This window comes from Equus quagga, chromosome 9 (assembly GCF_021613505.1).
Source record: "Equus quagga isolate Etosha38 chromosome 9, UCLA_HA_Equagga_1.0, whole genome shotgun sequence".
NCBI classification, from domain to species: Eukaryota; Metazoa; Chordata; class Mammalia; order Perissodactyla; family Equidae; genus Equus; species Equus quagga.
Window position 1 is genome coordinate 80,342,111 of NC_060275.1, and position 20,852 is coordinate 80,362,962.

At 39.1% G+C, this 20,852-nt stretch overlaps 1 protein-coding gene across 2 annotated transcripts in view; it reads left to right on the top strand.

Annotated features, from left to right (window-relative positions):
* Nucleotides 1–248: 248 nt before the first annotated feature.
* Nucleotides 249–20,852, top strand: part of PLPP1 (phospholipid phosphatase 1) — a 95,206-nt gene continuing 74,602 nt past the window's right edge. The window contains exon 1 of one of the 2 annotated variants that reach the window (XM_046671059.1): nt 249–381. In XM_046671059.1, coding sequence (XP_046527015.1) covers nt 324–381 — 58 coding nt within the window. In that variant the 5' untranslated portion in view covers nt 249–323. The remainder of the gene's footprint in view (nt 382–20,852) is intronic. The other variant, XM_046671060.1, reaches the window with a different exon arrangement.

The window sequence follows — 20,852 nt, forward strand, 5'->3', positions numbered from 1 at the left end:
AAAGCACGAGTCCCGACGCCCCGCCTGTGGAGAGGGCGCCGGGATCCGGACAGCGAACAGCCAGGGCGTGCGGAGGTCGACTGAGGAGGGCCTGAGGCCACGGAGCGGCGGCGGCTGGCACGCGAGCGTCTCGGCCCCGACCGACTAGTTGCGGGAGCTGTGAGGGGAGGGGTCCTGGGCGCCATTGCTGGCCGTCCGAGCGCCGCCCGGTGCCAGTCCGCCGTCGGCTGCTCTCCCCCGACTGGGAGGCGCCGTAGCTCGGGGCCGGTCTCGTGAATCAGTGCCTCGTCTGCCGCCCGCGCCGGGGCGCCCGCGCCGAGACCATGTTTGACAAGACTCGGCTCCCGTACGTGGCCCTCGATGTGCTCTGCGTGGTGCTGGGTACGTACGCGCCGCCCGCCGGAGGGGCGTGTGTGCGCGAGCCCGGGGTGGGTGCCCCGGTAGGTGCGGGCGTGTGTCTCCTAGGAGGGGCCTCGCGGAGAGCCGCGGCCCGGCGTGGGGGGTGTGCCTGACTCGCGCCTGTGCCCGGCGGGACGCAGAGGGTGGCTTCCGCAGCTCGGGAACCCTGCTTTGCAGCCTGCACCCCGGCTCCCGTGTGGCCGCTGTTGTCTTGTCTGTCGCCCAACGGTGCGCTCAGCCCAGCCCTGCTTGGACGCTGTTCACGCCCCTGCGCTCGGTCCCTTGCTCCTGTCCTCTCTTTCCCATTCCACTCGCAGCAGAGCAGGGTGGGCTCCTGCCCTCTCTGCTGTCTCTCAGTAACAGGCTCCAGTGCCTAGTTGATCTTATTTGTGGGAAGCAGGTTAATTTTTCGTCTATTAAAGGCTAGAACGTTCCTGATTAGGTGTTACCAGGTTGTAAATTGTCAGGTTGTAAGTGGGTGTGCGGGTGCCAAGCTTCTGCCCATAGGTCAGAATCAGAAGCAGCTTGTGTTTTGGGGGGATTGGGAGAGTGCCCCAAACCTGCTGTTTCCTTCTCTGGACAGGACTTGTCATGGTGTAGCTTTCCATCTCCTGTAACAGCCCGCAGGGAGGACTAGACATTCTTTGGTTGCAGCAAATTTGGCGTTGTCTTCCTGATGAATTCAGTTATGGGGCTTCTGGTTGCCAGTTTCTCCTTTCTTTGGACGAGAAAGGATTGAAGTCATCTGGATAAAGGACAGACTTTGGAAGGAGGGACTTCCATCTTTTTTATATGTATTGTGTAAGGCAGTATGTTGTGAACTGTTTATACGTTGTGGAAAAAAACCCCAACAAGACCTGCTCGAGGTTTGGGTAGTCCTACTTATGTTTAAGTATCAAAGTAATGGTACTGGTAGGTTGGCAGGGTTGGAGAGCTGTGACTTTAGCGTCCTAGATGCAGGTCTGCGTAATGGCTTTTCAGTGATAGGAAGTCCCCCAGGTTTTAATCCAGTATTTCGCTCTCCTGCCTTGAACCTGACCATTTAGGCACTTGCAATCTTGCTGAATACTTACAAAATGTTACCTGTTTTTTGCAGAAAAATCTTCTTTTAATGAAATTTCTTTATTGTTTACCAAGACACTTCCTGTATAGCTCCACCATGAATTTTAGGAATTAAGTTTAGGAAAGCGAAACACAATTTTGGAACACTTTTTATAGAAACACAAGTAATCCTTTCAGATGTCAGGACATATTAATAATTACATTAAAATATATTCAGATTTATTTGCAGTGAAAAGTTTACCTTTGGTAAAGATGTTAAATTTTGAAACATATTTTAACTTTTGCTCAGTTTCACTGGAGCCTTGTTAACCTTCATTTGTCTTTTAGTGAAGGGAGAGGAAAATTTGATCAGAAGTAATTTTGATAATTCTAACGTATTGGATATTCTGTCATTGCCACATATTGTATACTCTCATAATTTTATATCAGCTTCCCCTTTTCCTACATTGTGGACGTTATTAATTTATAAAACAAACGTGAGTTTTCTTTGGGCCAAGCACTGTACTAGGACGCATGAAACATAATACTGCTCTGAGGTAGCTGAAGCTACTGTCGTTAAACACAGCTATATGGTAGATGTATGTTTTTTTGTTTTTTAATTCATATATAATGGAGGAACCTATATGTAGTATGATTTTATAAATTACAGGTTCTGGTAATCTATATTTTCAATATGATGGAAACATCACATAATTGTCCTCTAGCAGTAAAAGTAAGGTTATTGCTACATTGATCTGACAGTTGCAGGGTTTATGATGGCTCTCAAAAAGATAAAATTGTGTTTACGATTTTAATGTCTTTGATGGTTTTGGAAAAAAGCTTGTTTTGGGGACTTATGCATTAAGTACGTTTCAGGAAAAGATACCTGATCTATTTGAAACACATTTTATCTGTTCTTGTATTATTAGAATTTCTTTTGAGGTAGTTCAGTGTATTGTCAAGATAATCCCCAAATTCCCTTTTCATAAATAGAAAATGAAGTATTGACTTAGTTTAGTTTGATATATAAAATGACATTAGACTTAACATCAACTCTCCATTACAAACAGCAATGAAAGAGAATAGTGGTACAAGAGATACAAAACTTTTTCGTGCTGAGTTTTGGAAGACAATATAGTTTTATAGCAAGCTCATCTTTCTAGTGGAGTCTAAAGGTCGTTTTAAATTTAGTTTTTATTAACCTTATGGACTGCAGGAGATTGGCAGCGTGAAATCATCATAGCCTGAAGAGGGTTATCAACTTGGCATTAACTTTTTTCTTTTTCTGTGGAGAATCTACAGGTAAGAGTTGACTATACCAACAAAAAGATGATTAAGCACTTCATAAATATAGGGTTATGTGAAAGTGATTCATAATTATAATGTGAATATGTTCCAGGTTCTGTTAATGACCACTCCAACATCATACAGTGTATTCATTTTAATATGACGATGTTACGTGATTGTGCTACGTGGCTACTTTATAATTTTACCAAGGTGTTGTCTGTTGAAGTGATCATTAACCGTGTCCTGCGTGTGTGCGCACATGTGCGTGCAAGCATTTCTACCCCTAAGTCAATGTCGTCTTCACTATGAAACATGAATTCCTCTATATAATACATCCAAATTATTAGTTCCTCCTTGGTAAATTCTTGGAAAAAGAGTGAGAATTTTGAGGGATGATGTGTATTCGCTTCCTTTCTGAAATGAAGCGTAGTTTTCCCATCTTTCTCTGGCTCTTTTGATGATGAGTCTATGATTGTAGGAAAAGCTATAAATATCATCTGAGCACTCAAGAAAAGCTGCTCTACAAAGAGTGATAGTGGACTGGTACGAAAGGAGCTATGTTTTTGCCCAGTGTATTAAACCATATCCTGAATAAAACTTGTTAGTGTTTAGGGGCTGGCCTGGTGGTATAGTGGTGAAGTTTGCACACTCTACTTTGGCAGCCTGGGGTTTGCAGGTTCACATCCTGGGCACAGACCCAGTACCTCTTGTCAAGCCACGCTGTGGCGGCATCCCACCTAAAATAGAGGACGATGGGCACAGATGTTAGGTCAGTGACAACCTTCCTCAAGCAAAAAGAGGAAGATTGGCAGCAGACGTTAGCTCAGGGCCAGTCTTCCTCACAAAAACAAAAAATGAAACAAAACAAAAAACAAACCCAGAACCTTCTTAGTGTTTAATTGCTGAGGGTCATTCCAAATTTTATCCACCGTGGCATTAGGCTGCCAATTAATGGACACTGAGTCCACCAATTGATCCAGTGCACATTAATTGAAGGCTAATTCTATACCAGGTCCATATGAGGTGCTAGGGATACAAAAATGAGTAAGACAGTCCCTGCCCTAAAGGAGCTCAGAGTCGAATGAGGGAGAAACAAATAAACAAGAGGTTACAATATGTCATGATAAGAGTAATAATGGAGGTATGGAGTAGATGCTCTTTGAGTACAGAGAAGGGAGTTGTTTTAGATCTAATAATTAAAGATATTTGGGTTGTGTGGTTACTCTTAGAGATGCAGAAATGACAAAAGTTACCTGGGATTACTCTTAGAATCTTTTTTTTCTTCCCCAAGGGCAGTAGGAACCCAAGTAAGTACCTGTGTTTGTGATTCTTTTTGCAGGCATTCCCATGGTGCCTAGAAGATTCAGGTGGAACTGGCAAAACCTTTTTATGTGCCTGTGTTTTGCTGGGTGGCAGTCATTTAGAATAAATACTCTTCTGTGCTGCATATTCTTTTGCTCCTCCAGATCTTTTCTTCACCCTGCTCTGTGCTGAGAAGCGACTTCTGTGGACTGCATCAACAGAGCTCTTGCTTTTAGTTTTTGGTTGGCTTTGGCTAATGGGTCATCAGCAGGAGGCCTGGAAGAGCCAGTTCCTTGCTCCTGGATTTATGTTGCCAGAGCTGTTCTGTGTTTTGTGAGTAGGTCATGGCTTCTATTCAGTGGCCCCCTCTGCCAGCCTGCTACAGTTACAGATCTTTCTGAGTTCTGGTAACCCTTTATTTGCCCCTTTAGGCCTCAAGATGATAATGGCTTCCTCATGCTGCTGGTCTGGGAGTATGCCACCATCCCTTGCTGCTTTCCTTAAACCCTGCCTATGCCTTTGAAGATGGTTCCTTCATTAAATTCTCTTGAATATTTTATTTGAGTGTGCTGTTTTTTTGCTGGGACCCTGCTGATAATACTCATATAGGCCCAAAACAGATCTGAGGTAGCTTCCCTTTCTGGACTTGACTCCAATCATAGCTGCCTGTAATACCAGGTGCAAACAGGAGCTCATGGGCCCTAACATTAGCTTTCTTGGAAAGGGAGGGAGTCATGGTTTCTTTAGCTTGCTTCATATGCGGTATTACCATTACGCCAAATCAAAGTCAATAGATTTAGATTAAAATCTGGCAGCAAAAAAACATTGGCAGCCAATACTAGGTGGTTGTGGAATCCCTGTTACTTACTCTTCTCCATTAATTATCTCAAATTCTGATGCCATATGTCATCACCGTAATACTGACATCGTGCTGCCCCATAAATATTACCTGTAAGGAGCGGTCCCTTTCTCAAGGAAGAAAAACGCAAATATTTAGTGAAAGATTCTCTCTTGCTAGATAGTCTCAAGCATTTTGAGCCTTCCCTTTTCTCGTAACATTTATGTTCATTGACTCATTATTGAGTACGTATTTGTTTAATATCCAATAGGTGCTGGGCATTGTGTTAGGTACTGAAGATACAAATAGTAAATAAGTATAAACAAATAGGACATAGTGCTTATTCTGATCACTTGCCATTTCAGCTTACAACTTCTATTAAGTTAACTTTTTTGCTTCTGATGAAAGTTTCCTGGGTTTATTTCTTTGTTTTATGTACCTTTTCTCTTTCCTCTCAGCCAAAGAGAGAGGGAAGGAATCTCAAAAAATGAGCAAAAATTTGTCAAATTAGCATATTCTTGGGTCAGACTGGAGTCCTGTTGCAAGGCTTTTCCTATCTTTAAGTGGCCACTTTGGGACAAAAGCAGAAGCCTGGAGGAAATTGCTATTCTTTGGCTCTAGTTGGTTTTATACAGTTGTTTTAACTTAAATTTACCTTGCTTGGAATAGAGTATGGAAATGTTCAGAGAATGTTCCCCTCTATAGATTTTATGCTATGTGGTTCTTCCTTTATAGTCTCTTATAATTACATACTTTTGGAAACTCCTGGATATGCTGTGAATATTTATTATTTTCTTTCTTGTTTAGTTATTTTTGGCTGAGCTCTACCAAAGTTTCCTATGTGTTACTCAGCTTGGGGAATTATTCTGATTCTTTTGGATAAGAAATTGAAGTTTAATTGTTACCCTTTACCCTACTGAAAAAGAGAGAAGTTGGTAGAAAGTCACTGAACTCCCAGAATTTAAGGGAATCACTTAACATGTACCTTCAGTTTTATGGAAGGGAATTGGAATGTTAATTGTCTGCTTCCTCCTAATTTAGGTGGCTTAATCCAGCATTTGGGATGGAAATGTACCGTATGTGTAATAAGCTAGTTAGAGATTATAGAGACACTGTCTTTTCTCTTTTCTTATTTTCTTTTCAAAAAAAATTCACCATTCAGATATTGTGAATGGTGGTTACAAGTAGCTTTCGTCTTTCCTTCTGTCCCTCTATTTTCTCTATTTACCTAATTTTTCATTTTTACTACAGTCTCGCCAGCCCCCCCGCCCCCCCCCCCCGCCCCCCACCGCCAGCTTCCTCCTGGTTTCCTTCTTCCCTTCAACCTTCTTTCTGTCTAGGTTTAGAGCCCAGATGGCTCAGAGTTGTTTTTTACTTAACTGAAACTAGTCTAACCTTGGGATTGACTTGTTCTTCATAAACTATAAATTTTTCTTTAAAACATTAGAGAGACAGCATAGTCTAGCGATGGGCCCTGGATCCAGACTGCCTGGGTTCACATTCCAGCTCCTCCATTTACTATCTTGGTGACCTTGGGCAAGTCTCCTCTTGGTGCCTCTGTTTCCTCAGCTGCGTAATGATAAAAGTACCTGCCTTATATGGTTGTCTTGAGACTTCAATGAGTCAGTATGTAAAGGACTTAGAGCAGTGCCTTGCACTTAATATGCGTGATATGGTTGTCAAATAAAATTAATCCTCTATAATCCTACCAACTATAACAATTATTTTAGTAGAAATAACATCAACTAGTTTTGTATTAGGGACAAAAACACTAACACACTTTAAAATGTTTCCCATGAGTACTCATGGAATATCTTTGAAGCTTACAGAGCATCTTGAAATAGTAGTGTTTTATCAGTCATGTGTAAAAACCACATATATACTCTCCAAGTAGTGGAAATCCCAGCTATGGTGGAAATTGATCCACCATATAGGTCTGTGCTAGAGTGTAATTAAACAAATGGAAAAACTGTTACTTGATAACAGTGGTAAGTCCTGAATTTCACCTTAATCAAGAAAATAGAATTAGCTGCACTCTAGTCACTATTTTTATTGTCCAGGTCTTGGAAATATTCACCCCCCATTTAAAAAGTAGACTTAATATTCCTAAAATTTTTGAATGACCTTAATTGTATGTCCTCATTTGTGTAAATTTTATTATTTGAATTCCTCTCTGCAATTAAGCAGGCAGCAAAGAAAAACTGTTGTGTAATATCTCTCCGAACCCTCCTCCCTCTTACCTTGTTTTTTCAGTCAGATGTTTATTTTGACGTGTGTTAACCTGAAATTGTTTTTTATGTTGTGTGAGCACAATGTTAAGTTTTTATAATATTTTATTTTATATCATCTTTCATTTATTTATTTATTAAGCACCCATTATGTGCTGAGTACAATGCTAAGACCTGTAACTATCACTGTGAAAAAGATAAAAGTATCTATACTAATATACAAGACAATTACAAATGTTTGTAAATGCCATGAAAGAATTAAAACAAGGTTAGAAGAGTGAGATGTTGGGAGTGGCAATCTCAAGGAAGGCTTCTCTGAGGAGGGGATATTTGAATTGAGATTTAAGGATAAAAATACGTAGGCCATGGAGGAGCTAGAAGATGATTCCAGGCATAGAGAAGAACAGATGTTAAGGGGCAAAGGACATTTTGTAACAGAAAAGAAGTCACTGTGGCTGAAATAGTATGCATCCGTGGTATTCTGAATAGTGAATTTCGTAACTTATTTCTAAACATCAGAGTGGATAATAATCAGTGGCATTTATCTAGTGCTCCCTAGACCCTGTGCAGCCTGGGAGGTCTCTCATCACTTGCTCAGGGAGGGTAACCTGGCCATCTTCATTCTGCAAATGATGGAACTGAAGCTTAGAGTAGTTGGCAAACTCTCCCAATGGAACCCAGCTAAGAAGTGATATGGTCAGGCATTGCGAAGTGCATTTTTGAGGGTTATAACTTTTGACTGCAGATGACTGCTCCAGGTTTGGGAAAGGTGGTAGTACATGGAGAGGGTGAGGAAAGAGGGATTGGGGTAATTGGCTGTAAAAGCAATGATTATTTTAGGTGGCCTGAATGTTTTATGACTGTCTTAATTTTATATGATGTAGCTTCAAAGTCAGTTTCTGTTTACCATATTTTGAGCATGTGTCTGCTGTCTGAAGAAGGCAGTTTAGTTTTTCATAACTCAAACTCCTAATAACTACTAAGAATTTTCCAGAAAGGTATATCATACTGGAAGATGTAGCTAATTTGCCTTGTTCAGTAATATACCCACAGAGTTTTTCTTCAAACAGTGTTGTTGTTGTAGGCGTTCCTACACAGGAGGGAAGACCTTTGTCCTTCACTGTATTTCATGTGAGTCATACGTATAGAGTTCAGAGTCACCTTAGGTAACTCATTCCAGCGGATATAGTTAGAACCTCGTGGTTTGGTTCTCAGTTGTCACTGCTTGGAGATGTTTCCTGAGTCTTTTACAGGGTGGGGTTCCCAGGAAAATGACATATAGGAAATGTGTAGCGGATGAGCTCTTGAGTTAATTGGCAGCTTGTTAAGCCAGGTTCTGCCTTGCCTTTTGGTTCACTTACGTCAGCAATAAGAGAGATGGGTTGACTGCCTAGGTGCTGGAGAAGTAAATGAGGAGAAGAGAAGAAAACCATTATTTATTGAATGCCTAAATGAGCCTTAGGTAAATGGCTTACATAAACTCATGCAGTCATCACAAAACTCTGTAAAGTATTAGCCTTATTTTATGCTCTAGCACTGGGGATACAAAAATGGGTGAAAAAAGAAAACAAAACCCATGGACCTCAAATAGCTTCTTGCTTGTTGTAGAAGACAAACTCATAAGAAACAATGACAATATTCTATGGTATGTTGAGTGCTTGATAAGTCCCGGCACTGAGGTTGTTAAGAGTGAGTGAGGCAGGTTCTCCATTCTCAAGAGGTATGCAGAGCCTTGTAAGGGGAGATGGGTAGGTATTTTAATGAAATCTATATTTCAGAAGAATTTCTCTGAGACAGTCTCTTTTTACTTTCCAGCATAGAGAATGTAAACCTTTGGGAACATTACTTTTGGCTAGTGCTAAATTCTGGAAATAATTCCTATAGATAGTTCAGAATCCATCTATATTCCTGGGTGAAAACACTGTGGTGAGGGTACTTAGAAAGTGTGTGGTACATAGGCATTCAGGTATTTGTTACATGAATGAATAGGCAATGTACTTGAGTCAGTCACCCTTCTGGGGTGTGAATTCTATCTCCATCTTTTACTAACTGAATGACATTGGGCAGTACATGTCAACTCTCTGTGAATTTCCTCATCTAATGAGGAAAAAGATGATGCTCAAAGTGCCTTCCTCTTAGTGCTGTGAAATTAGATGAGATAATGAATGAGACATGTATGTGAAGTGTTTAGCATAGTCTTGGCTTGTGCTGCTGTTGTTATCATTATCATTATTAAGCTAATAAACCAATTTGGTACAATTGACCAAGTCTGTTTAAATTTGATATCACATTCTGGTGACTTTTCTTTTGGAACATAATTTAGTGTAGTTCTAGCTTCAGTTTAAACAACATTGAAATGGGAGTCTGGTTTGTATTTCAGTAGAATGTATTGCAGCATTTGACACTACTAGACTCAGGGTTTAAAAGAGGATATTTTGAACAACTGCAGCAGACCTGTAGGAGATCAATTATAAATTTAGCCTGGCCAAGAATGGGGTGAGTGTTGTCAGCAGGAAATAGGAAAAAGCTGAAGACTGATTGAATTATTTAGGAAGTAGTGATATAGGAAAAAGGGGTCCTGATACAGTGTAATGTAGGCCCACTGCTTGAGTTTCTTCTTTTGCCATACATAGGTACACGACTTTATCAGTGATCAAGTGGCTCATGAAAACTTGCAACCAGTTTGTTATTCCTATGTCAGTCATATTATGAGAAATGGTGACATATGCTACCTTGAGAAGAGAAAGTAAAATAGAATTTGGTCAAACTCACTGAAATTTCAGTGAAGGGAGATTTCCAGTTTTAAAAAAGAGAAAGATTAATGTTCACCTACCATTTTAATTAAAGAATGAAAACAAAAGAATAGGAACCACAATGGTAACTTAGTCTGCTGAATATCAGCAGATTGTTATATGTTTCAATAGAAGTTTGTCTTCAGTGAAGTATGTCAAATTCTTTTGGCAAAGATCTGACACACCAAGGGGATCTCTTCTAACAGTTTAATCTGCTTGTGCTATATTCTATTCCAGTCACCTGCAGAATGATAAATAGGAGAGAGATGTTCTTTGAAATAATTACATTATCTAGGATTATGTTTCTGTTTTCCTCAGTACTAGTCTTGCAGGTCATTTGTTAGCTAATTAATGATTGGAATGGTGAGACCTCAATGCTACTGTGTAGCTGTAGCTGGCAGAATGGTTTATTAGTATGTAAGGCATTGGGATACAGATGTCATTAAACAGTTAAGGAGTGTCATCTACCTAGTAGCCATGGAAACCCAACACCAATTAGAAATATGTGCACCATGGGCAAAGTTGTAAGAAAATCTTGACAAAATTGAGTCCTATTTAAGAGCCATATTTTTTGTTTGCTAATAATTTAAAACTTACATTTAAAAGCGTTGACCTATTCACTAGTCATGCCTGAGATTTCAAACTCAAGTGAGCCTCTTTAGAACAAAGGCCTTGGTGTGACCTTTGGCTAAATAAATTTCTTCCGATAAAAAGGGAGGCAAAGAGGAGAGGGAGGAAAAAGAAAATGAAAAATGGAAGAAGTAAATATTGCTGGATGATGTCTGTTTTTGCCTTCTATGAGGAGTTCGGGAGATGATGAAGCTTCTTTGAGAGGAAGAAGGAGAATGGAATTAATCAAGAGGGTGTACTTCGTAGGGCAAGAGATTGCTGCCCAGGAAAGAGATTGTGGTGGAGATTCTGACTTTCACTTGGATAAATCTGTGTCGCATCTATATGATTTAAATTTCCTTAAGTAAGGAATGTGTCCTTTAGGTTGGTTAATTCAACCTAAATTTAGGATTTACTAGGTAAAAGGGGCAGATTTCTGGAAAAAATTTGTGGTAGTTACCCTTATTTCATGTCTTCAGACTTTTCATAATTAAGAATGAAATATTGAGATTGGTAGACAGTATAACTTGGTTGACTATTTTGGAAGTTAAAGTTGTAGTAAAAGCAGAGGAGTTTGAAATTTTGAACTGTCAGATATATCATAGAATTGTGGCAGAAATGTATAGTTCATATAAGGGCTACCATAAACATGTTTTAGTGGATTATCTGAATATAATTCAGGAGAAGGTGTTTATGCTATAGGAGATAAAGACATATTAATACTTTCTATAATAAAGGGTGAGAATGGGTACTTTTTGAGTAGATTAGCATCATATTCCCAAAATAAGTGGGAAACAGACTGTTGTACCATTTTAAAGAGATTAGAATGTAGAGTGAGTCTTACCTTACAGTTTCAACAGAACTTTGTTAAAATATTTTGTATTTTATCAAGATATGAAATAAATTTCCACTTATTTTTACTAATGTGTAAAAGTTTAATAGATTTCTTTTGTATTCATGGGGCACACAAAAGTTAAGAATATGGACACTGGAAACCTACAGGTCTGAGTTTGAATCCTAGTTCTATCACTTGCCATTAGGGTAAATCATCCAAGTTCACAACTTCAATGACTTTATCTGAAAAGGGCTGGGTCTTCCTTGGTATATTCTCCTTGGCATATGGCCTGATATCTGCTACATAGTAGGCATTTGTTTATGCTACAAATTTTAGTTCCTCACATATTGTGTGTTAGGCTCTGTTTTAGGCAGTGGAGATACATATAATCATACAAATAAAAAAAAAGAACTAATGAGTGCTAAGAAGGAGAAATAAGGGTACTATGAGAGTTTATAAAAAGAGTTTTGAATAAGGAAAATGAGGTAGCTTTTTAAAATGATGACTTTGGCTGCAGGATGGAATGATAGATTAGACCTGGAAAAGAATGGATTTAGGGAGATCAGTTAGGAGGCTGGTGAAACAGTCCAAATGAGGTAATGGTAGTGAGACTAAAGAGGTGGTGGTGGAGATGGAGAAAAGTTGATGGATTTGAGAGGTATCTGGGAAGTAAAATGGACAGGTTTTGGTGACATATTGAATGTGGGGAGTCAGGGAGAAATATCAAGGATAGTTCTGAAAGTTCTGGCTTGTATGATCATATGGATATTGGTTCCTACTAATTACTGAGCTCGGGAGCACAGGAGAGAACCCGATTTAAGAAAGAAAGGGGAATGGAGAGGAGATAATGAGTTTGGTTTTGAGCATGTTGTGTTTAAGGTGCCTTTGAAATTTCCAGGTGAAAGTATCAATTCCTCTTTTGGATAAATGGGTCTACAGCTCAGGGGAGTGGTCTGACTTTGTGGAGTCGTGGGCATAGTCATGGTTGTTGAAGTCATGAGAAGTGATGGAATCTCAGGAAGAAGTTTTAAAGTGAGAAGGAAAGAAGTTTAGCACTGAGCTTTGAGAAACACCAACATTTGAGATTGACTGGAAAAAATGAAGACCACCAAGACTGAGAGGGAACACTTTAAAACCCAGGAGGCTATTTCTTGAAAGCCAAGTGAAGAGAGTGTCTCAAGGAGAGAGTGGTAACAATGTCTACGTTCTGCTGAAAAGTCAAGTGACATAAAGTCTAGAAAATGTCCTTTGTGTTTAGTTATACAAAAGTCATTGATAACCTTATGTAAAGCCATTTCCAAATAGGAATTGGCTGAGAAGTAGGTAGTTGGTGAAGAAATGGAAATTGTGGGTATTGGTCATTATTTTAAAAAGTTGAACTGAGAAGGAAGAGTGTAGCAGCTTAAGAGGGAAGACACCCAAATATTGGCTGAATAAATAAATGTACCTTATGGGCCTTCTTGAGAAGATTCTAGGCACAGGCCAGCAGGATCATTTCTGAAAATGGGAAGAAAATCAGTTAGGGATATCAGCTGAAATGCTAATAGTCTGGGATAATAGGTTGTCATAGTTTCCTATGATGTGCTGGATAGGGGAGGGATGATCTTGCTGGATAGAGGAATACCATTTTTAGATTAATGGTATGGGAATAGTTGAACAACTCTTACAGAACCCTCTTTGCTGAGAACAGTGGATTACTTGATACTGTTGTTTTCCCAAGTAACTGTTACCAAGTCTGGTCGGGTTTGGGATGTGGAGCCTGGTAGACTGGTTTCAAAATTCTGCTTTGCTGTATATTCTTGCTTCAGGTCACACACCTGGTGTGCTTCAGTTTCTTTACTTGCATAATGGAGAGAATATTGTCTGCCTCACAGATTTGTTAGGAATAAATGAGAATCTATGTAAATAAAGCTCCTGGTACTTAGTAGGCACTCAACAAACTAATATCTGCCTTTCTTTTTTTCTTGCTTCCCATGGTAGCTGCTCTTTATTGTCTAGTTTCAGCATTATATGTTTGCCCTTAGCCTTAAAGGAATAATTTGTGGGAGTCCTTCTTTTTTCAACTTACCTTCTGTATAAAATAACTTGAGTGGTACAAACATACATTTTTGGGAAAATGGATATATGATTTGCTACTGCAATAATCATAACCATTAAGAAAAAGAATTTTACCAAACTTTTCTGGCTTATGTGCCTTTAAAAAAAGTGTGTGTGTTTTAAACAAAGCTTACCAATTTAGATATGCCACTTTAGTGACTTCCTGCCAAAGTAAGAGTTTTTATGTTTTTGTTTTGAGACACACCTTAGTATAACTTTATTTTAGTTTCTGGACCCTTGCCATTTGGCATAATTTCAGACTAGACATGATAGATCTACGTAAGTACTTTAAATATTTTAAAATACACAGTACATTTTTTATTGGGGTATGTGAACTGGTAACAGCAGTTGAGGTCTCAGGTCTGTATTTTATTTGGCTGTTTATTTAACATTTTTTATTTGTAGTTTTGATTCTTAAATTATTTTCTATGCATATTTTGAGCACTGAGATAACTAATTTTGTACCAAAATGGTGAAATTAAGTGAATCTGATTTCTTTTCTTTACATTTGGTTGCTAAAGCAGTCTCCTTAAAGGTTTTGAGGGGCTGGCCCAGTGGCACAGTTGTTAAGTGCGCACGTTCCGCTTCTCGGTGGCCCGGGTTCGCCAGTTCAGATCCCGGGTGCAGACATGGCACCGCTTGAGAAGCCATGATGTGGCAGGTGTCTTGCGTATAAAATAGAGGAAGATGGGCACGGATGTTAGCTCAGGGCTAGACTTCCTCAGCAAAAAGAGGAGGATTGGCAGTACTTAGCTCAGGGCTAATCTTCCTCAAAAAAAAAAAAAAAAAAGTTTTGAAATCAGCTCCCAACCATCCATCAACGTACCCAGCCTCTTAAGAGGCATTTCTGTATTTACCTTTGTAGAAGATAACTATCCTAGAATTTTTATAAGGGCGTTACAGTTTGTCAGCCTTATTCAAGAGTCAGTGTAATAGTAAACACACACTTGTTATTCTTTGTATTATAGGCCTTAACTGCTGAATGGAAGACATTATCTCTTGTCCAGCTACGAATAAGGGAGACTTCGTTGGCTAAGGGAAATTTGTGGATGGGATTGCCGGAACTAGAATTCTCATTGTTGGTTCAAAGAGAGAAGTAACTTAACCAGGTGTTCTCACCTGAACACAAAATGCTTTGTTTTACAAGTTTAAATAATACCCAGATAAAGCCCTAGAGGTCGTAATTTCTTTCAACTCAAGGTTAAATAAACGCTATAGAAACTATACTTCAAAGAGGAAACTTCCCCTTGATTCGCTATCCTATATTGTCTCTGAAATTTGTTGGCTATTTACAAGCCTTTAAAGAAAGAGAAAGACAAGTAAAATACATGTAGTTAATATTTGATGAAATATTCCTGTGCGTATAGATTTTCCAAGTTAAAAATTACTTTTTCACTAGAGGAGCTTCTCATATCTTGTTTCTTTCTCCAAAGGTATAGAGTTTGTAATATATTTTACTATTTTGACTTTGGAAATACCTGGTTTTTCATTGTATGGATTTAGCATGATGTACTTAACTCTCATACATGAATTAAGTGTTGTGATAGATTTGTGTATTTATCAGGTCTGTGGGGACTCAGAGAGTGAGCAGGGGTTGTGAGGGCTGTAGGCAAAGGAGAAAGAGAGGGAATAAGCATTTATTAAGCTCTTTTAATGTGCCAAGTGCTGTGTTAGTTTACAGCCATTCTGGGAGGTATGTAAGTAGTATTTATTTGAATTTATCATATGAGGAAATCGAGCTCAGATAGCTGAGTAATTTGCCCATGCTCACTCAAGTAGTAACTGGGAAAATGACGAAGTAAACTCAGCCAGGCGTATCTGACTACAAAATCCCAGCTCTATCCAGGACCCCACCCTGCCATACCAAAGACTCCAGAAGCTGAACAGAAGCTAGAATGAATGGCAAGTAGGCGTTAGCTAGGTGTAGGGGTGGGGTCGTTGCATTGAGCATGCAGGAAGTTTGAAACAGGTGAGGGGAGTATGAGAGGCAATATGAGGCTTAAACCAACATTTAGGTTTTTTAAAAAAAATTCACATATATAGTAAAACTCATTCTTTTGGTGTACAATTCTATGAATTTAGAAAATTCAGAATTTAGTCCTGTAACCACCACACAATCAAGATACAGAACTGGTCTGTTAACCCCGAGAATTCTCTCATGCTGCTCTTTTGTAGTCTAATCTTCCCACCATCCTCCACTTCTGGCAAACTCTGATCTGTTCTCCATCTTATAATGTCATATAAATGGAATGTCATATAATGTCATATAAATGGAATCATACAGTATGTGGCCTTTTGAGTCTGGCCTCTTCACTTAGCATAATGCATTTCTAATTAGGTAACCATTTATGATGTAAGTGTTACTCTACAGTTTTGCTTTAATTTTTTGCCTCTTTCAAAATGTTCTTATATTGCCCCCAACTCCCATTTCATGTAAACAGAATGTTTTTTGGCTTGAGAAATTATTATAGTTATAGCTTCAAATACCAAAGAAGCCTCAAACAGATTCCTGATAAGTTCCCAGGAGAAAGTAGAAATAGAGAAAAATCAGCTGTCTCTCTCCACACCCTTGCCTTTTGCATATAGAAACCTGAATGCGAAGTTTGCTATGAATTGTGGCGTTTGCCAGCTTATGAGAGAAAGGGAACAGCTGTTACCAGGAGGGGGTGGAAGGAATTAATGTTGTTCCTGGCCAGTTGGCACTGTGTGCCTTTCTAGGGAGGGAACAGCAGGTGACCAACGTTTTGCTTTTTATTTTTGTTAGTGTATAAATAAATAGACTGACTTGTTTTTTTGTGTAGAAATATCACAGTCCATAGTAAAATAACCTGCCTTTACGGTCTTTCTGAATTTTTTTTTAAAGCTGTTTAAATATATACGGAGATTTATTTTAAGTGTCTTAATGAACTGAGACTCCAAGGTTGAGGATATTATAGGTAATTATTGACACAAAACCACAAAAAGTAAAAACCTTCTTGGTAAATGTCACTTATATCTAAACTGCCTTTTCTCCTTTTTGCCCAACTTAAAACAAAACAAAAACCCAGCAAGATAACTAAGTACTTTTTATAGTAAAACCATGTCACCACAGAGAGCTGGTGACCAGAATGTAGATGTCTCTAACAGCCAAGGGTGCACTGTTCTTTGAACTCTTGCACTTGGATACTTTGCATGCCATCTCTGTGAATCACACCCAAATATACAGTGCTGTCTACCACCCACCCCTCCCACCTGGCTCCTGGCTCTTTCCCTTCTCCAGCTCTACCTTGCACAAATTCATCTTCCTGCAGTGCATCTTTCACCAGATTCTTTCTTGCTCAAGAGTCAGTGCTGATTTTTCATTTCTTATTGAAACATATCCAGATCACTTACCTGGAATTGAAAATCCTCATACTGTAGTTTGCTTTGCCCATTTGTATTTCTTTCTTTTCTTTTTTTTTTTTTTGAGGAAGATTAGCCCTGAGCTAACATCCACTGCCAGTCCTCCTCCTTTTGCTGAGGAAGACTGGCCCTGAGCTCACATCCGTGCCCATCTTCCTCTTCTTTATATGTGGGACGCCTACCACAGCATGGCTTGCCAAGTGGTGCTCTGTCCGTACCTGGGATCTGAACCGGTGAACCCCGGGCCGCCGAAGCTTAACGGCTGCGCCACCGGGTGGGCCTCTCGTATTTCCCTTATTCCGCCTTTCCCTTTACCCTACTTTAGTCGGATCATTCCTGTTTTTTTTTTTTTTTTATTGTCTGGCAACAGATTGAGTTAAGTTATCAATGTTTAACTTATTTCTAATTCCATTTCCCATTGCAGTTGTTTTGAATGTTTTTCTACTCTATTAAAACCTCCAGTTATCCCCTGCTCTACTCATTTTTCAGCAAGTGGTATTGTTTCCCACTTGATTTAGAAGGCTTTAGAGTCAGACATGTTTGAATCCTGGTTGCACCGCTATCAAGGCTGATAGCAAGCATATGTCTGAATCTGCCCTTCCCCTGCCCATAACCTTCCATTCTCCTGGTCCCTCCTGTGGACCTCCCCAGGATCTCACAACTGAAAGGTTGAAGCAGAATCCAGCTCCTCCAGCCTCGGTTGGCGTCTCTTCTGAGTGGCCTGTGCTGGTGCAGCACTAGTTGTTAAATATTTTTAATTTCGGCCTTATTATGTGTATGACTTTAATTAAGTTACTTATCCTCTCTGAGTCATCCTCTCATCTTTAAAATGGGGATAATAATACCTGTTTTACAAGATAATGACTCTGTGTTCATTCATCAAATATTTGTTGAGGGCCTGCCTTGTTGTAAGCACTGACTTAGGTGCTTGGGATATATCAGTGAACAAAACAAAAATATCTGTACCTTCTCGGAGTTTGTGTTCTAGTATTGTGAAGATTAAATGAGAATTAATGTTAAATGTTCAGTATGATGAGGCACATAGAGGTGCTCCCAGTGTCCTCTTTTGCCCCCTTTGCAACATTGTTTTCATCAGGACCAAAAGGCCAAAGGGAGTGTGTGTTGGGGGGAAGAGTAAAGCCAATACTAATAACTGGGCATGGCTTCCCCACAGAGGACCCAAGGCCTGACTGCATCCATATAGGAAGCTTTTTTTTTTTTTGTAAAAAATGCTAGCTGACCATCAACTGATGATTGGATAAAGAAGATATGGTGTGTATATATACACACACACACACACACACACACACACACACACACACACACAATGAAATACTACTCAGCCATAAAAAAGGATAAAATCGTCCCATTCACAACAACATGGATGGACCTTGAGGGTATCATGTTAAGTGAAATAAGCCAGAGAGAGAAAGACGAACTCTGTATGACTCCACTCATAGGTGGAAGTTAAACATAGAGACAAAGAGAACTGATTGGTGGTTACCAGGGGAAAGGGGGGGTGGGGGGCGGGCACAAAGGGTGAAGTGGTGCACCTACAACATGACTGACAATAATGTACAACTGAAATTTCGCAAGGTTGTAAACTATCATAATCTTAATAAAAAGTTAAAAAAAAATGCTAGCTGACTCTGCTCTTGACGGTCTTGGTTGTCTACCTGTGCTTACATTTCTTCCCATCTCCCTTGGATCTAGCTCTGTCCGTTCATCCTCATTCTCGAGTCGTTCTTCCTTCTCCCCCATTCCACCACCTCAGCTCACTACTGAATCTTTTGCTCTATAGACAAAAACAAAAAATTGTTACCCTTCTTCTGCCCTTTGTCCTTCAAGTGTGGACCAAATTCTCCCCTTCCTTCCTTTTATCAGAAGACATTTTAGAGTTGTCTGTACCCGCATATTCATTCCTTAATTCTTTTAGGTCTTTTGTTCTTACTCCAAGTGTTGCAGTCCTTCTATCAGGGTTCATCAGCACCTCTTGTCTCTTTTTCTCCTACTCAGCTTCTTTGTAAGCGGCATCCATTATTGTTAAGAACATGTGAACTCGGTGTGCTCATGGCCTCATTTGACCTACCTGGGTTCAAATCCTAATTCTACAACCTAAGTGGCCTCGGGCAGGTTTCTTCATCTTCAAAATTATGTAATAATATTTAGCTTTTAAGTTATTGAAGGATTGTAAAGCTACAACACCTAGCACACTGTCAAGATATACGATGAGAGTGAAGTAAAAAGTGACTACTGTTTTTGACATTTAAAAAAAATGCCCTTTCATTTTCCCTGCACCATCTGTTTTTTTGTGTTCTTCATCTTGGTTTCCTGATAGTTCATTCCTTATTACTTGGCTATATTGACTTTCTGTTTTCTTTCCAAGTTTATGGCTATCACTTACTCTGAGTGATCTTAATAAAACCTCATGGCTTCAACTATCTCCTTTATAATTGATAATTTTAGATATTCATCTTTAGATATTCATCTTTAGTCCACATTCTCTCTTGAGTGCCAGATAGGAATATTTAGCTGTGTGCTAGACATGAAACATTTGTCAAATGATCAGGAATAATAATCAGGAAGGAGTGTCTACATTTGATTTGTAGCGGAAACAAACTACCTTACCTGGCAAACATCACTTTTATCACTTGTTAAGTTGATAAAATTTTGAATGACTGTCTTTACTTTTGGACCTCTAACGATGCTTTATAAAGGAGGGGAAGAAAACCCTCTCTGTTCAGAAATAACACACAGCCCCTGTCAATTAGCAGGAGGATTTTTCATGTGATTCTGGAAAGATTTTGCAACACCTGTTTCCAAAGAAGGCAAGAAAAATATTGCATTTTTTCCCCCAAATGTATTTTGTTCAAACCGAATGGACACCAAATAAAGAACATTCCTTGAGTTCTGAATGAGGAGAACTTTCTAAAAACTGCTCAGGTAACGCAAAGTAGTAAAGAACCAAAAAAATTTTATTTACTTTTAACCTTAGACTGCTAAAAGGAGAAAATGAAAGTGTTTATAGAAGCAAACTTCACAAAAGTAACCGTAGACTTACTTGTTAGACCCAAATATACATGTAGAAAAATACACAAACATGGTTAAATTTACATATGCTGGACTTTTGTTTTTTTAAGGGAGAATATTTCTTACGTATGGGTTTTATCCATTACTTTTTTGGTAAAACAGCAGCTCCTAGAAGCAGTTCCCTCACTGTTTATTTTTCTTGTAAGTTTTCCTGAGGTTTCACATTTCTCTTTCATAGTTTGCGGCAAGGTGTATTTAGACATCAGGGTGGCTCAGTCGGCCCAAGTGTATGGTTGATTAAGATGTATCTTAGGTCACACAGAGCAACTCCACCTTCACCTGGAGTCTAACCAACAGGAGGAAATCAGTTGTTTGTCTATGTACAGGCCAGCTTAGGACTTGAAAGGGACCTAAGAGAGAGTGTCATTCTTCTTTCTCATTTGTAGATGAGGAAACTGAGACCCTGCTGGTTAAACTCTTTTCCTAAAAGAGAGGTGATATGATGTAGTGAAAAGAAAAGGAACTTTTTGTTAAAATCCCGGCTTCCCTTGCTTACCAGCTGTGTAATGCTGGTTATCTGCCCTAGTTCACAAGAGCTCTTCACAAGAGCTGTGTACTCTTGGGTGAATTACTTAGTGTCTCTGAATTTCTGATAACATTTAGCCCAGAGATATAGTTAGTCCCCTTTAAAAATTTTAATAATTTGTTGTATTTTTCTTTTGTTTTCTTAAACCTTTAACAAGACAGATCATTTCATTAACCTGTAAAAACTCATTTGGGTTTGTTGATCTGATTTTTCCTCTGTTTTCTACTTCATTAATTTCTGTTCTGTATTCCTTTCACTTTAAAAAAATAAGTTATTGTATTGAATATTTGTTTCATTAATTTCTAGTATGTAAATTTAAGTCTACATTTTCATCTATAGTATTTTAGCTATATACTTCATTTTGATTTGTTGTATTTTTGTTGTTCATTTCAAACTGTTTTGTGATTTACATTTTGACTTTTCTTGA